The sequence below is a fragment of the Ammospiza nelsoni genome, chromosome 4 (genome assembly GCF_027579445.1).
Source record: "Ammospiza nelsoni isolate bAmmNel1 chromosome 4, bAmmNel1.pri, whole genome shotgun sequence".
Lineage (NCBI taxonomy): Eukaryota > Metazoa > Chordata > Aves > Passeriformes > Passerellidae > Ammospiza > Ammospiza nelsoni.
The window spans coordinates 7,045,861-7,063,588 of record NC_080636.1 but is presented as its reverse complement, the minus strand read 5'-3'; the positions used below and the strand labels follow the sequence as shown (position 1 = coordinate 7,063,588).

The window sequence follows — 17,728 nt, the reverse complement described above, 5'->3', positions numbered from 1 at the left end:
ACATGGAAATGCCATACACAGGAATGCCCCATGTGGGAATGTCCCACATGTGAATGTCCCACATGGCAATGCCCCACCTGGGAATGTCCCATGACGGAATGTCCCCCTCAGCCCTTCCAGCAGCTCTGGGGCCGGGACACGGAGCTGGTACACAGCTCCACGTCAGCTCCGGTTGTCAGGCCAGCGAGCGGTGCCAGGCAGCTCCCCAGCCCAGCCAATGACACCACTCTGCACGTTCATTTAATCCCTAATTAATCTCCTGGTGCACAGAGCAGAGCCCTGGGCTGGGGGAAGGACCCCGAGCGCTGCATTCCCAGTTTGCTGTAATTGGGAACGAGGGAGGGACCGGGGAGCGCCGCTCACATCGAGCCCTTCCCTCGGCACGGAACAATAACGAGACCGTCGGCTCCCGGAGCATCTAATTAGAAATGGCGCGCTTAATTGATTTCTTGGCGATGTTAATTAAGGAATAATGAGAACCAGGTTGCAGCATGAGGTGCCAGTGAGAAGTTTTGAATGTCTCTCCTGGAGGATGGGTCTGGTGGCTGCTCCTGGGACAGCCAGGGGACAAGCCCAGGGTGGTGTCACCCGTGTCCCAATGGGTGTCCCAATTCCAGCCTGGGCACAGCTCAGCTCCTTCCATTTTCCCTTGTTCCTCCTTTTCCTGCCCCCCTCCCTGGGCTGTGCCAGGTCCTGGCAGGATGGCAGGAGGTCCCTGTGGGGTCACCTGGTCAATGCTGGACCCTGCCACCCAGGGACAGGAGATGCTGGGACATCCCTGGCAATGCCACCTGGCCTAGGGATGGGATGTCCCCTCCTCATGCAGGGCTGGGGTGGAGATCCAGAGTCTGGGATGGCCTTGGGAGGAGTGTGGAGGGTCCCAGGGTGTGTGAGACCTCCCTGGGCAGAGCTCTGGGTACAGATCAATCCCCTGGGATGCTCTGAGGACACTCCCAGGCTGGGATGTGGAGTCCTGGTGCTGGTGGCTGTCCCCAGCTCTGGGTGTGTCCCCAGGTCCCTTTAGGAAACACCACTTTGGGCTTTTTACTGGTTTTTATTACTTATTCCACACCTGGTATCTCATCCTTGGGTCTGAGCACCCCCTGACAGCAAATCCCCCGGGAATGGTGAGGGGACAGCTGCCAGCAACACGTCTTCCAGCGGGGTGGGCACCCTGGACACCCAGGGACACCCCTAGGACACCTTTGGGATACTCTGAGACGCCCCCAGGACATCTTTGGGACACCCAGGACACCCCTGGGACATCCTGGGATACCCCCAAGACACCCTGGGACACCCCTGGGACACTGTGGGACACATGTCAGACACCCTGAGACACCCAGGGACACCCCTGGGACACCCTGGGGACACCCCTGGGACACCTCAGGGGCACCTTGGCACACCCCCAGGACACCTTTGGGACACCCTGAAACACTCCTGGGACATCCTGGGGCACTGAGACACCCTCAGGACACCCCGGGGACACCCAGGGAACAGCCTGGGGACACCCTGGAATGCCCAAGAACACCTTGGGACATCTTAAAACTCCCTGGGACCCCCCTGGGACACCCCTAGATGTATCCCAGACACCCTGAGACACCCCTGGGACACTCCTGGGACACCCCAGAGATACCCTGGGACACCACCAGGACACCTCTGGGACACCCTGGGACACTGAGACATCCCGGGACACCCCTGGGACACCCCTGGGACACATCCCAGACACCCTGAGACACCCCGGGGACACCCAGGGACACCTCTGGGATACCCAGGGACATCCTGAGACACTCCCAGGACACTTTTGGGACACCCTGGGACACTCCTGGGACATCCTGGGACACTGAGACACCCTGGGACACCCCCAGGGCACCCCAGAACACCTCGGGACCCCCTCTGCTCCGTCTGTTTTTAACCCCTGCGTCGCCAGCGCCCGCGAGTCCCCGTGTCACCCCTGGATTGTCACAATAAAAGAGGTCACACACTGGCTGTGCTCCCAGCTCCGTGTGCGATTCCAGATAAATGTCAGGATTTAAATGTCCCATCTGAGGACAGGATTATTATGGGCTGGCTCTCCAGGGGAGAACTGCTGGGGATGGGGATTTTCCTTGGAATGGTTTTCCCTGGGTGCGGGGAGGGAGCAGGGATGATGGATTTTGTGTGTTTGTATATAATTATACATAAATAATTGCAAAATCTGTATAATGCTAGACAACAAAAATATGTATAATTATAGGCATAATATATATAATTATCATCTAGTACATATAATAAAATATATAAGCCAATTGATATATTTTAAAATATGTAAATAGATATTATTATATATAATATAGACCTCGCAAAGCACAATCTATATTTTATATATACATATTGCATACAAAATATACGGTGTGCATACTAATAAATATATATAAAATATAAATTACAAACACAATATACACGTTATATATGCATTTGTATGCATATGATTTATTCATGTGCATATATGTGTATATGTGCTATATTTTATATATTATTATTTTATTTTTACATATATATATAATTCATATATATATATATATATGATTTGGTGGGTTTTTTGGTTGTTTTTTTTTTTTTTTTTTGGGTTTGGTTGGTTTTTTTTTCAATATTTATATGTGTTTTCCCCCAAATTCCAGGAAAACCTGGGAGGGACTCCTGACCTTTCTCCCCTGAGCTCCCTTGTCTGGAGGGTCCCGGCGGGGCCAGCCCTGGGTGTCCCATCCCTGCAGGGACATTCCTGAGGGATCCACAGGGAACTGCAGCAGCTCGGGAGCTCTCCCAACATCCAATCCCTGTGCAGGTGTGGGGCTGACATCCCTGGAGCTGCCACATGCCTGCCACACCTGTGGGACCTCGGGGACAGCCCCAGGGACACCCAGGGACATCCCACATAACCTGTCACACCTGTGGGATCCCCATTGACACCCCCAGGGACATCCCCAGGGACGCCTCACATACCTGTCACATCTATGAGACCCCGAGGGGACACCCCACATACCTGTGACACCTGTGGGACCCTGGGGACACCCCCAGGGACACCTCAAGGGACACCCCCAGGGACACTCCACATACCTGTGGGACCCCAGGGACACACCCAGGGATACCCCACATACCTGCGACACCTGTGGGACCCCGGGGACACCCTCAGGGTCACCCCCGGGGACACCCCATATGGTTGTCACACCTGTGGAACTCTCAGGGACACATCCAGGGACACCGTGGGACACCCCACACCTGTCACATTTGTGGGACTGCCAGGGACACAGCCAAGGACACCCCCAGAGACACCCCACATACCTGTGACACCTGTGGGACCCCGAGGACACCCCCAAGGACACCCCCGGGGATACCCCATGTACCTGTCACACCTGTGGGACCCCAAGGTGACAGCTCACATACCTGTCACACCTCTGGGAACCCCGAGGACACACCCAGGGACATCCCCCGGGGACACTCCACATACCTGTCACACTGTGGGACCCCCAGAGACACCCACAGGGACACCCCACCTACCTGTCACACCTCTGGGACCCCCGAGGCGACACCCCTGTCCTCACCCAGTGCCATGGAGCCACCAAACTCCGCTTGTCCCCTCACTTCCAGTTCCTCTCAACACCTCCCAGTGCCCCCCAGTTCCTCCCAGTGCCCCCCAGTTGCCGTCCCACAGGGCCCCCGCTGTCCCCACCCCTGGCGGGGCTCTGTCCCCACCCCGCAGGTGTCCAGGTGAGTTTCCAGCAGGATTTTCCTTTATTTCCACGCAGTAACACTCACTACAGCCGCTACCTACGGGAGGGAACGCACGCACACGGGCACGGGCAGAGAGAATAAATTAAAACAAACCGTCATAAAAAACCCAAACGATGAGAAAATAAGGGGGGGACTGGTGGGGAAATGAGAATAAAAAGGCGAATGAGGAGGGCTGGAGCACGGAGCCTCGGCTCGGAGGCGGTGGGTGCATCTCAGGAGCGCAGCGCGGGGAGGATGCGCTGCGGGGCCGCCCTGGCAGCCTCCTGTCCCTGCTCGGCGGGGCGGCAGCGCCCCGAAAGCCCCTCCGAGGGGGGCCCCGGGCGGCGGGGGGACGGGCGCGGGCCCCGGCCCCGGGAAAGGCCGCGGGCGGCGGCGGCGGCGTGGCCGTGTCCCCAGAGTGTCCCCAGAGTGTCCCTAGAGCGTCCCTAGAGTGCGGTGGGTGCCGCCGCCGGGGTCCCCCCTGCGCGCCGCGGGCTGCTCGCCATGCTGGCCGCACCTGCAGCCTGTCCCCGCCTTAGTCGTTGGAGGTGACATCGATGTCTTCCCCGCTCGACTGCTTGGTGGCCAGGCGCCATCGGTTGATGTGGTGCGAGCCCTTCTTCTTCTGGTCCGAGTCGGGGCCCTCCTCCTCCAGCTTCTGCCGTTTGTATTTCGTCCGCCTGTTCTGGAACCACACCTTCACCTGCAACGGGAACAGCAACGACACCTTCACCTGCAACGGGAGCCACACCTTCACCTACAACAGGAGCCACACCTTCACCTGCAACAGGAACCACACCTTCACCTGCAACAGGAGCCACACCTTCACCTGCCACAGGAGCCACACCTTCACCTGCGGCACACACACAGCGCCTGTGGGCTACACACGGCCGGGCCTGCACAGGGAGGAGGCTCGGGATTCCCTGGGGAGGGGACACACTGGCCCTGGGCCTGATCCTGTTCCTATCCCTATCTCCATCCCTGTCCCTGTCCTTGATCCTGGCCCTGGCCCTGGCCCTGTCCCTGTCCCTATCCTAATCCCCATCCCTGTTCATGTCCCTGTCCTTGTTCCTGTTCCTATCCCCGTCCCCATCCCCTTCGCTGTCCCCATCCCTGTCCCTATCCCTTTCCCTGTCCCCGTCCCTGTCCCTACACCTGTCCCTGTCCCTACACCTGTCCCTGTCCTTGTCCCTATCCCTGTCCTTGTCCCATCCTCATCCCTATCTTTATCCCCATCCCTGTCCCTATCCTTATCCCTGTCCCTATTTCTGTCCCTGTCCTCAACCCCATCCTTGTCCCTGTTCCTATCCCTGTCTCTGTCCTTGACCGCATCCCTGTCCCTATCCCCATCCCCATCCCTGTCCCTGTCCCTCCAGGAGCACTCCCACAGCCACCCCACCATGCCTGAGCTTCCCACAGCAAGGTAGGACACGGGGCACAAATGTGGCACAAATATGGCTGCTGCCACCTCACAGCCCTGCAGAAACACAGGGGTGTGAAGGACACTTGGTGACACCTCAGACACAGCACAGGTGACACGGCTCACAACACAGGTGACACTGCTCACAGCACCCAGAGTGTGACACCTCAGCACAGCACAGGTGACACTGCTCACAGCACAGGTGACACTGCTCACAGCACCCAGAGCCTGACACAGACACAGCACAGGTGACACTGCTCACAGCACCCAGAGCCCGAGCTGGGCTGGGCCTGGACTGGCACAGAACAGGGAAGCAGCCAAAGCCAGCCCTGTTCCAGCTGCCACTGCTGCCAGCTGCCACTGCTATGGCTCCAGTGACACTGGGATGACGCTCAGGGCCATCCCCACACCTCCAGCCAGGACCAGGATCTCAATTATCCATCATTAATTGACCACTGCTGCCAGGTGCCACTGGCACAGCAGCCACGGCTCCAGTGACACTGGGATGATGCTCGAGGCCATCCCCAAATCTCCAGCCAGGACCAGGATCCCAATTATCCATCATTAATTGACCACACTGAGGTTTCAGGAGACCTTTCCTGCTCTGCTGGTGCCAGACCCTGTCCCAGGAGCCTGAGCAGAGTCTCCATCCTGGGATCCCACCCTAACCCACCCCACAGTCCTGGCTCCAGCACTGGCAGCAGGGGCTGGGCTGGGCTCAGGGCCAGGACTGGGGACAGGGCAGCACAGCCAGGGTCACTTTGGGATGCTGGGGGCACTCACAGGGACAGGGGGCATGGAGGGGGGCGGGATGGCACAGGCAGGGATGGGGATGGGGATGGGGATGGGGATGGGGATGGGGATGGGGATGGGGATGGGGATGGGGATGGGGATGGGGATGGCACAGGCAGGGATGGGGATGGGAATGGCACAAGCAGGGATGGGGATGGCACAGGCAGGAATGGGGATGGGGATGGGGATGGGGATGGGGATGGGGATGGGGATGGGGATGGCACAGGCAGGGATGGGGTTGGGAATGGCACAAGCAGGGATGGGGATGGCACAGGCAGGGATGGGGATGGCACAGGCAGGGATGGGGATGGGGATGGCACAGGCAGGGATGGGGATGGCACAGGCAGGGATGCAGGGATGCAGGATATGGGATGCAGGATGGGGGACGGCAGTGGTGAGGGTTGCAGGATGTTGCAAACAGGGTTATGGGATGGGATGTGGGATGCTGCAGGCGGGGTTATGGGACATGGGATGCTGCCGGTGGGATGCAGGACGTGGCAGTTGGGATGGTGAGGGCTGCTGCAGCTGGGATGCTGCAGGGAGCAGAGGGGATGCCCCAGGGAGCAGTGCTGGGTGCTGCAGGCAGGGACGGGGGCTGAGGGGTGGCAGATGGGGGGGGATGCTGCTGGCAGCGGTGCAGGATGTGGATGCTGCAGGTGGGATCCAGGATGCCCCCGGTGGGATAAGGGGCCCTCCCCACACCTCCACCCAGGCAGGACAAGGATGCCCCCGGCGGGCTGCGGACACTGCCTGGCTCCCAGGCCCGCAGCACCAGGTGCCGCTGCTTGGCCCCCGCTGCCAGCCCAGCCCAGCCCAGCCCGGCCCAGCCCGGCCCAGGCCGGCCCAGCCCAGCCCAGCCCGGCCCGGCCCGGCCCGGCCCGGCCCGGCTCAGGCTGAGCTTTCTCCCGCAGCCGTTCGTGTCCTGCAGCTGCTGGCCCGGCTCAGCCGATCCCAGGACCATCGGTGCTTTTCCCTCAGCACCGACCACGGCCCCGCTCCCTGCTCCGGAGCCTCCCCGGGCCTGCACAGCCCGGCATTGCCATCCCAGCCCGGCATTCCCATTCCAGGCATTCCCATCCCGGGTCAGCATTCCCAGTTCGGGGGCCGGTATTCCCATTCCAGACCAGCATTCCCATCCTGGGCCACCATTCCCAGTTCAGATTAGCATTCTCATCCCATCCCAGCATTCCCATCACAGATCAGCATTCCTATCCCTGGTCAGCATTCCTATCCCGGGTCAGCATTCCCATCCCAGGCATTCCCATCCCGGATTATCATTCCTATCCCAGACCAGCATTCCCATCCCAGCCCATCATTCCCATCCCGGCCCGGCACTCGCTGGAGCCCCACCAGCCCAGCAGCAGCCGCTGACTTTGGGCTGTCCCGGCTCGGAACGGCTCCTCCCGGCGGCGGGACACAATCCCGGGACACAATCCCGGGACACAATCCGGGGACACAATCCATTGCCTTTCCTACCTCCGGGGCATTCCCGGAGCCGTGCCGGGCTGGCGCCTTCCATCCAGGCGCCGCGGAGCACTTTGCAAACTTTAATTAAAGCTCCGGGAGCGGAGAAGTCGCCTTATCCCTGAATTGTGGAAGGGGAACCGAGGCACAAAGCGATTAAATCATTAAATCTGCCCGAGCAGTTAAATCTGTGCCCGAGCGGGGCGGGGGAGCGGCTCTGCCCGGCTCGGCCCGGCCCGGCCCGGCCCGGTTCCTGCGGGCTCCCCGGGATTCCCGGCTGGGAGCGGGGGTGTTCCCGGGCTGGAGGAGCTCCCGGGCCGCGTCCCTCGCTCCAAAGGCCGCAGCCACGGCGGGAGAATTGCGGGAGCTCCCCGTGGGATGAGCTGGCCCCGAGCTCCGGAGGAATCGCTCTAAATCCCCGAGCCCGGGGTTTGATCCCTTCCCAAATTAACCCTTCTCTGTTTTATCCCTTCCCAAATTAACCCCCCTTCTCATGCCGGGTGTTTGTGCCAGGTCCCGGCACCGCCACTCCCGGGGCTGGCTCTGTCCCCCGGGGTCACCTCCCGCCCCGAGACCCTGCTGTGGTACAGGGACAGGGATGGGACAGGGGTGGGACAAGGACAGGGATGGGACAGGGACAAGGACAGGGACAGGGACAGGGACAGGGACAGTGACAGTCCCCGAGGTGTCTCCTGCATCCCTGCATCCCTGTCCTGTCCCTAAGCCTGACTCCCGTCCCTTTTTCCCTCCACATTCCCAGCTGTGCCCTGCCCTGAGGGCCACCACGGCCACCGGGACATCTGATGGCACCTGGGGGAATCAGCTCTAGCCCCAAGGTGACATTACCATCCCCACTTGGGGACAGTTAAAATCCCTGAGGAGCTTCCCCTGGCAGTGACACAAAGGGTGAGGGTGGCCCTGGATGGGGACAGGAAGGAGCAGCCCCACTGTCAGAGGGTGACACCGCCTGTGCCAGGTTGTCACCCAAAGTGCCACCGCCCCAGTGCCATTGCCGCACCTCTGCCTGTTCCTGCGGGGACTTTCCCCATAAAAAACCCCAAAACTTCTCAGGTTTGTTTTTGGGGCCAACTCTCAGGGCAGGGGCCACTGCCAGCCCTGGGCCTCGCTCTGCAGCTCTATCTGGGCATCTTTCTCCTCCTGTGATTCCCTGGCATTCGCTCCGTTAATTATTAATTATTAATTACAGCCAGCACCGAGCCCCCGGCCAGGGCTGCTCCATCTCTGCAGGGACAGTTCCAGGAGGGGACAGCACGACATCCAGGGGCTCCAAAATCACCCCAAAAACCAGGAGGGGACAGCAGGATATCCAGGGATTCCATAGTCACCCCAAAACCAGGAGGGCATATCCAGGGATTCCATAATCACCCCAAAACTGTGAGAGGACACTGGGATATTTGGGAACTCCATAATCACCCCAAAAGCAGGAGGGGATACCCAGGGAGTCCACAGTCACCCCAAAGCTGTGAGGGGACAGTGGGACACACAGTGGCTCCACAACCACCCCAAGCTCCCCTCTGCAGCAGCCAGGGAGAGGCCTGCATTTAGGGAATGCAGATTGGAGACCCCGAGTGGGGTTTACCCCATGAGCTGCCAGGTTGGAGCTGCTCTGCTGGGAATTCTGGGCTCCATCGTGCCAGAGGAACCCAGGCAAGTGCCTTCCCAGCCCAGGCTGCTCCCAAGGCAGGGGAACAGACCTGGTGCCACCAGTGAAGCCATGCCCAACCCAGCAGGACACAGCACGGTGCCCCCAGCTCGTCCCATTGCCAGCACACATCCCAGATCCCAGCCTGGCACAGCCCTGGGCACCACAGGGCATGGGGGCCCTGCTGATCCCAGAGCCTGTCAGGGAATGGGGACCCTGCTGATCCTAAAGAACCCACAGGGCATGGGGACCCTGCTGATCCCAGTGCCAGCACAGTGCCCGGGATCCCTGCTGATCCCATAGAACCCACAGGGCATGGGAGCCCTGCTGATCCCAGAATACTCACAGGGCATGGGGGCCCTGCTGATCCCAGAGCCTCTCAGGGCATGGGGGCCTTGCTGATCCCACAGTGCCCAGGATCCCTGCTGATCCCAGAATACTCACAGGGCATGGGGGCCCTGCTGATCCCAGAGCCTGTCAGGGAATGGGGACCCTGCTGATCCCAAAGAACCCATGGGGCATGGGGACCCTGCTGATCCCAGTGACAGCACAGTACCCAGGATCCCTGCTGATCCCAGAGCATGTCAGAGCCTGGGATCCCCAATGATTCGAGTTACACCACAGAACCTGAAATCCCTGCTGATCCTGGTGCCCATGATCCCCACTGATCCCAGAGCACCCCCAGTGCCCAGGATCCCTGCTGATCCCAATGCCCAGGATCCCTGCTGATCCCAGTGCCCAGCATCCCCACTGATCCCAATGCCCAGGATCTCTGCTGATCCCGGTGTCCCCACCCTGCCCAGACCCCCCCACACGCCTGGCTCAATGTCACCTGTGTCACACTCCTGTGACCCCATCACACCCAAACCCCCCTGAGGGCTCCCCTTGCTCAGACCATCCCAGATGCCCTTTGGAGCCCTCCCTGCACCTTCTCCACCCCGATCCCACTTTTGGGTTTCCCTCAGGGCCCTGAGCTGCGTTTTGCTCCCCCGGCCCCTTTGATTTTGCTGTTCTGGGCCTGTCGTTCCAATCTCACCCTGAATTAACGCAGCTCCTCAGCAGGAGAGCGGCTGGGAAGGGGTTAAACACCTGCACCATCCCCAGCCCATATCCCACGGCATTTCCTGGTGCTGGGCAGGACCTGAACACTCCTCACCTGCCCGGGGCTGCTCCAGGTGCTGCTCCCTGCCTGGGGACCCGGAGCTGGCATAGCCAGGGGGGAAAATTCCATTTTCCAGGGGAAAAGCAGCTGAGAAATAGGGCCAGGCACAGCCATGAGCTGCAGCCCTTCTGGGAATTGTTAAATCCGTGAAAAAATGGTAAAACCCCCCAAACTGTGGGTTCAGATGTGGGGCCCCAGGTGAAAACACACCAGTGTCACACCAGGATGGGTGTCATGGGTAAAGCAGGCTGGTTTTCCATGGGAGTTTGATTCCATGCAGGATTTATCACTGAATATTTAATTAGTAATAATTATAATAATGGTAATAATAATAGTAATAATATCCTGGGTTTGACACAGCCACCAGCCCCTGGCTGTCCCACTTCTCCAATCCCAATACCCGTCTGTCCCCAAACCCTTGGCGCTCTGAAATTATTTCCCACCAGGTAATTAAAACAGATTAAAAAAAAAAATAATTTCCAAAGCTATATAACAGAAAGGAAAAACGTTTCCCTGCAGGCTGAATCCCTACAGCCGGGTGCTGTTCCCGGATGGATCCGTGGAGCCTTTCCGGGCCCCGCCGCTGCCTCCCCGTGCTCATTCCCTGCCAGCAGCATCAGCTTCCCAAAATCACGGAAACACCACACAACCGAACACCCTGCAGCACCCAAAAATGAAAATTTCAAACATCTCCGTGGCCTCTTTGCACCCTGAAAGCTCCCTGGGATTTGGGCTGGATGCCGCTGCTGCGCTTCCCCTGGAAATGGCATTACTGCATTCAGGCTCCAGGCAGCGCTGGGAAAGGCCAGGGAATGGCCAAGCTGCCCCTGGGGCATCCCACAGCTGCCCTTTCCACCCCGACAAGTTCCTGGCTGTTCTTTGACCTTTGGGTTTTGTCCTTTTTCTCCCTTTTTTCCCCATTCTACCCAGAAAGGTGACGGCAGCAGCGGGAAGGGCCCTGAGCCGCTGTCAGCGCTGAGCCCCGCGAGCCGTGAGCTGGGGCAGCTTCACCCTCAGGATCCAAACACCCTGGGGATTTTGGGGGGCTCAGTCCCTGCTTCCCGACACCCACAGCTGCTCCTTTCCTCCGACCCCGTGCCGGTGACATTTTCCTCCCAGGAAGTTCCTGCTCCCAGGGACGCGTCTGGAGGTTTTGTTTGGCAGAGCCTGGGCAAGGATGAGCCAGGCGGGTACTGGGAACACCCACGGCTCCAGCTTTATTTCCCAACTAAATTTAAGCTTAAAATTTCAATTAATTCAGCACACAGGCCCAACCACCTCACCAGAATTTGGGGAAAACTTTCTCCCTTCCTGTGAAATAAAACTCCTTCCCCTGGAGCGTTTGGGAACAGCCGCTCACCGGGACACCACGCTCGGACACTCAGATGCTCAGCCCCAGCTCCTGCATTTTCCCCCAGCTCTGTACACTTTTCCTTTCATCCTCATGTTTCTCCTGGATCTCCTTACATCTAAATTCCTGTGAAATGTCTGTTCTCATCCCATAAACTATCATCCAACACCAGCGCCCTGCGGCAGCACCATCTCACACCCATCCTGAATCCTGGGTGCTGGTGCACAGACCCGGAGCTGTTCGGCTCAGCCACGGTTTTCCAGTCTCCAGGGAAGCCTTCAGCCTGCTGCTCCTTTCCTAGATTTTTGATTTTTGATGGATTTTTGAACCCTTAAATTGCTCCCAGGGAAAACACCCCAAACCAGCAAGGAACAACACCACAAAAGCGCTCCGGAGAGCGGGACAACACCAGAGCCACATCCCCAACCCCAAACCTGCCGCAGCTCCTGGAGCACCAAAAGCTGAGTCACAAAACCCCAAACCCACCCCGAGGAGCCCCAGAACTCCTGCAGGCTCTGGGGGTCCTGCGGAGTGCCAGCTGGGGTTTCATATGGGAGCGATGTGCGGGTCTGGGGCCGCTGCTGGGACAGGGTGGGACACGATGGGACAGCCAGGAGGGACACGGAGGGACAGGCGGGTGGCAGTACCTGTGTCTCGGAGAGGCTGAGGCTGCTGGCCAGCTGCTTGCGCTCGGCTCCCACCACGTAGTGGTTCTTCTCGAAGGCTCTCTCCAGGCGCAGCAGCTGCGACGGGGAAAAGGCCGTGCGGATGCGCTTGGGCTTGCGGGCGAAGGGGCCGTGCAGCAGGAGGCTCTCCTGGGACACCTCGCTCCCTGCGGGCACACACAGAGCTCAGCGCGGCCCCCTCGGGGTCCCTGCCCGGCCCTGGGACTCGGCAAGGGCACAAAAAGGGGAATTTTTGGGAGATTTCCCCACCCTGAAATTGCTGGTTTTGTGCTACGTTCTGAATGCTCTCAGCCCCACGGTGGGGTTGGACACGGCGCCAAAGGGAGGGCAGGGAGAAAAAGAAAGAAATAAAGAGAAGGGATGGACGGGGAGAGCAGCAGGAAGGGAAAAGAGAGGAAGAGAAGGTGGAGGCAGAGAAAAAGCTGAGACAGAGAGAAAAAGAAATTATAAAATAGGAGGAAAACTGAGAAAGTGACAGGAAAAAATAGAGAAGGAAAACTAAGGAAGAAAAAAAAGTGGAGGGAAGAAAGAAAAAGGGAAGGGGACACGGAAAGAGAGGAGAAAAGTGGGAAAGCAATTTTTAAAAGAGGAGAAGAAAGAGAAAGGAAAACAGAAGGAAAAGAAAGTGAAAGGAGAAAGAAAGCAAGAGACAAGAAGTGGGAAAGAAAAAAAAAAGAAAAAGAAGCAAAGAAGCAAAGAAGCAAAGAATAACGAGCGAGAGAAGGAAATCTGTAAAGCAAGCGAGCGAAACAAGGTAGAAAGAAACGAAAACGAGGGAAGAAAGAGAAAATTAAAGGCGGAGGGAGAAGGCAGGAGAGAGGGGCGGCTCGGGAGAGCGGCGGGCCGGGCTCGGGGCCGGGGGGGGACCCGGAGCCGCTCCCGGAGCCGAGGGGGCCGGGCCGGAGCCCCCGGGCGCCGCCGGCAGCGGCCGCGATCCCCGGCGGAGCCCCGGGGAGCAGCGAGGGGTTGGTGCCGAGCAGATAAAACTAATCCGGGCTGCGGGACCCCCCGGCACCGCGGCGGGACAGAGGGGACGGCGTGCAGGGGAAACGGAGAGGCAAAAAGAGAGAGGGGAAAAAGAAAAAAGAAAAGGAAAAAATAAAGAGAAAGAAAAAACATGAGAAAAAAGAGGAAAGAAAAGGACGCAGCAACAGAAAGGAAAAGGAATAGAAAGAGGTTAGAAAGGAACGGAGAGAAAGAAAATAAAGATAAAAGAAATAGAGGCAGAATCGGAAAATTAAGAGAAAGAAAGAATGAACGAAGGGAAGAAAGAACGAAAGAAGCCAAACAAGAAAGTGAGAAAAAGAAAGAGAAGAAAGAAATAAAGAGAAGAAAAGGAATCGAGGGAAAATCTACAGAACCAAACAAACATCTCTCTGCGCAGCCGAGATCCACCGCACCGAAATCCTTCCCTTCGTTCCCGGGAAGGAGAAAACCAAATTCCCGGCTCGGCTGCGCACGGAGGCGGCGGCGCCGGTCCCGTGCCCCGGAGCTCCGCGATGCTCGGCCGGCACTGTGCGGGGCCGTGAAAGGCACCAGCACCGGGGGTGCGGAGACACCGGGGGTGCCGAGACTGCGAGCGCTCGGAAGCACCGGGTATGAAGAGGCACCGGGAGTGCAGAGGCACCGAGTGTTCGGAGACACTGGGTGCACGGAAGCACCGGGCTTTCGGAGGAGCCGGGCGTTCGGAGGAACCGGGAGTTCGGAGGATCCGGGGGCTCGGAGGCACCGGCCCCGGTACGGAGCGCCCGGGGGCCCCGGCCGTGCGTGCGGGCACGGCAGCAACAGGTCCTGCGGTGCAGTCGGGCCCCCCGAGCAGCCCCGGGGCCCCGGCAGCGCCCGGCCCGCGCCCCCCGCGGCCCCCGCTCACCTTGGAAGCGGTGGCCGAAGAAGCGGTTCCGCAGCACCCAGGGGTAAAAGTTGAGCGGGTCGCGGTGCTGCGGCCCGAAGAAGGGGTGCGGGTGCGGCAGGGCCGAGCCCCCCAGCTGGGGGGGCCCGACGGGCAGCGCCGGGTGCCCCACGGCCTCGGGGAAGACGAGCTCGGCGCTGCCGTACAGGGCCCGGCCGGCGGCTCCCTGGAAGCCGGGGGCGAAGGCGGCGGCGTCGGCGGCAGCGGCGGGGCCGGGGTAGGCGAGGGCGGCGGGGCGCGGGGGGTCCTCGGGGCCCAGGGGGGTGTCCTTGCCCACCAGGGACTCGATGGTGAAGCAGCGCTTCGCGGACGGCTGGAACATGGTGTGAGCCGGGAGCGGGGGGGGGGCCGGAGCGGGGCCGGTCCTGCGGGTGCGCGCGTGTGTGCGGTGTGTGTGTGTGTGCGTGTGCAAGAAACCTCCCCCTGGGCACGGCACACACACGCGGGCCCGCGGCCCGCACCCCTCCCTCCCTCCCTCCGCCCCCGCCCCGCCGCCCACCCGCGGGCGCCCACGCAGCCCCGAGCCCCGCGCGGCCGCTCCGGCGGCGGGCGGGACCTGCGGGACCACGGGGGCGGCCGCACCTGAGCCCCCGCCGGGAGGGGAGGCCCGCGGAGGCAGGGCCGGGATGGGGAGGGCAGGGATTGCGGGGATGGGATGGGATGGGATGGGATGGGATGGGATGGGATGGGATGGGATGGGATGGGATGGGATGGGATGGGATGGGATGGGATGGGATGGGATGGGATGGGATGGGATGGGATGGGAGAGCAGGGCCGGGATAGGAGAGCAGGGCCGGGATGGGGAGAGCGCGAATTGTAGGAATGGGATTGGAGAGCAGGGCCGGGATAGGAGAGCAAGGATTGCGGGGATGGAATGGGATGGGAGAGAAGGGCCTGGATGGAGAATGCAGGGATGGGATGCAGAGTGCAGAGACGGGATGGGGAGGGCAGGGATTGCAGGAATGGGATGGAAGAACAGGGCCGGGATGGGCCGGGATGGATGGGAGAGCAAGGAATGCAGGAATGGGATGGGATGAGAGAGCAGGGCCGAGATAGGGAGAGCAGGGATTGCAGGAGTGCGATGGGGAGGGCAGAGAATGTAGGGATGGGATGGGAAAGCAGGGCCGGGATGGGATGGAAGTGAAGGGCCGGGATGGGGAAGCCAGAGGAGGCAGGGCCGGGATGGAAGAGCGGGGAAAGTAGAGATGGGATGGAAGAGCAGATCAAGGTAGGGATGGGTCGGGGTAGGATGGGGAGAGCAGGGACGGACAGGACGGGCAGTGGGAGGAAGAGGAGGCAGAGGAAGGTAAGGACAGGCAGGGGAAGCAAAGGGAAGCAAGAGGAGGCCGGGGGAGGACAAGGGCAGCCAGGAAGAGTCAGGGGAGGCCGGGGGAGGCACGGGAGGTACGGACGGGCAGGGGACGACAAGGAGAGGCAGCGGAGGACACGGGGAGATGGGGCAGGAAGGGGAGGCAGAGGAGGCAAAAGGACGCAGAGAGCGCCCGAAAAACTGGACTGGAGCCGCTCCCGCCGGCGCGCCGCGAACTTGTGGCAAAAGGGCTCCGGCTGCGCGGGGCTGGGCGGGGGGGTTACCTCCGTATTAAAAAAAAAAAAAAAAAGAAAATTTAAAAATCCTTTAAAATTCCTCATTTTTTCTTCTTCTTTTGGTTTTCTTTTTTCCTTTTTTTTTGTCTTTTTTTTTTTTTTTTTTTTTTCTATTTAAATGAATGAACCAGCCCTGCCCTCAGCGGCGGAGCGGATCCCGGCCCGCGGGGGCAGCACAGGTGAAGCTTCCCCCTCCTCTCCCACCCCGCGCAAGCTCCGCTCCCCTCCGCGTGTCCCCCTTCCCCCGGCCGAAACCTCTTCCCACCGCTCCGATCCTGCTCCAGGGATGGGGGGAAAAAACAAACAACCAAATCTCCCAAAAGTGGCAATTTTGGCCGTTTTGCCCGGCGCGGGGGATGCGCGGGCGCGCAGCCCCTGCGCGGGCCGGTCCCGAGTTCACTCCGCAGTTTGGCTCTGCTCGGAGTTTGGTCGGGCCGCGGAGGCGGGGGCCAGCCCTCCCCTCCCGCACAAAGGGGGTTGAAAGTCTATTTTCCACTTGGCTGGATCGAAATGCTCCGCGCGGGATCCTTCCCCCCGCGGAGAGCAGAGCGCTGCTGCGCGCCCGCGGGCGCTGCGCGGACTCGCTCCCGCAAGAGGCTGCGGGGAGAAGGATGGGGGCAGGAAAAGCAAAATTCCGCGAAATCCCAGAGACCTGAAAACCTAAAAATGGAGCGAGAGCGTCGGCAAAGCGGTTTTTTTTTATTTTTATTTTCGTTTCCGCAAGAAAGAGAGAGGAAAAAAATAATCGACATTCGAAATATTTTATAAATAGATTTTAAAATATATATTTCCTTTTTTTTTTAATAGGAAAAGTGGAAATAAGGAAGAGGAGTTGGGTGAGAGAGCTGGCGGAGAGGGCAGCGGGAGCGGAGCCGCGGGGGGACGGGGATGGGAAGGGAAGGGAAGGGATGGGAAGAAGGGGAAGGGAAGGGATGGGGAGGAAGGGGAAGGGATGGGGTCGGGAAGGGGAAGAAGAAGGGGACACGGGGACAGCTCGGCTCAGCCGCGGAAACTGCCCGGCTCCGGACCGTTTGTGGAATTTCATTTAAATCAATTTAATCCAACTGAATTCAATTGAATTTCTGTTTTTCTTTCCTTTTATTTTTTTTTCCCTCTCGACCTTTTCGCTGCCCCCGGGGGCCGGGGGGGGGGACGCGGCCACTCCGGCCCTGCCCTGCGGCAGCCGCGGGTGAGGAGCGGGCGCTGCGGGATCCGCGGCCCCGGAGCGCGGCGCGGGGCCGGGATTTCGTTTCGTGCGGATCTCCCTCATTTCAGCATCTTCCGAGGGAGACAAGCGGGAACGGCGGCCGGGCTGCGGCTGCTCCCCGCGGGATCCCCGGTGCCCGCAGCTCCACCGGGCTCCCCGGCCGCAGCCGAGCATTGTCCGGCTCCGCTTTGGGGTGAATGCCCCTCTAGGGAATTTACAAACCCTTCACCTGATTTTGGGCTTTCCCCATCTCGCCCCGGTGGTTTTCAGCCCCGGCTCAGTGTCCAGGCGAGGCTCGGATGCTCCGAAGGGAACCGCGGAGCTGCTACGCTGGAACCGACCAAGAACCCCAAATTTATCTTTAAATTTCTTTTTCCCCTCTGCTCCCAGGCCTGCTCCCAGCTCCAGGAGAGCTCAAGCAGGATTTTTATCCCTTCGGGAATGAACCCGGAGCCGCCGAGCCGGGATCTTGCTCGGGCTGGAGATGCCCCTGGCTGGAGAGGAAAACTTTATCCGCGGAATGCCCGGAGAGGGGAACCGGGATGGATCCTCCCCGCTGGATTCCGGCCGGGAACGGCTCCGGGAAGGGGAAAAATCCATTTTCCTTTCTAACGAAAGAGCCGCCGGCCGTGCGAGCGCAGCCGAGGGCCCGCGGGGGCCGGGCAGGAGCGGCTGCACCGCGATCGGGGGCGCCGGGGGCAAAGGGGGGTCCGGAAAACCCA

The 17,728-nt window shown here is 60.0% G+C and overlaps 1 protein-coding gene across 1 annotated transcript; it reads right to left on the bottom strand.

The window, feature by feature from the left end:
• Positions 1-3,817: 3,817 nt before the first annotated feature.
• Positions 3,818-14,516, bottom strand: EMX1 (empty spiracles homeobox 1). The gene is made up of 3 exons (XM_059470952.1): positions 14,156-14,516; positions 12,247-12,431; positions 3,818-4,450 (listed from the first exon to the last, which is right to left on the bottom strand). Exons 1-3 carry the CDS (start codon positions 14,514-14,516, stop codon positions 4,283-4,285), a joined length of 714 nt encoding a protein of 237 aa, XP_059326935.1. The 3' UTR covers positions 3,818-4,282.
• Between the last annotated feature and the right edge of the window lie 3,212 nt (positions 14,517-17,728).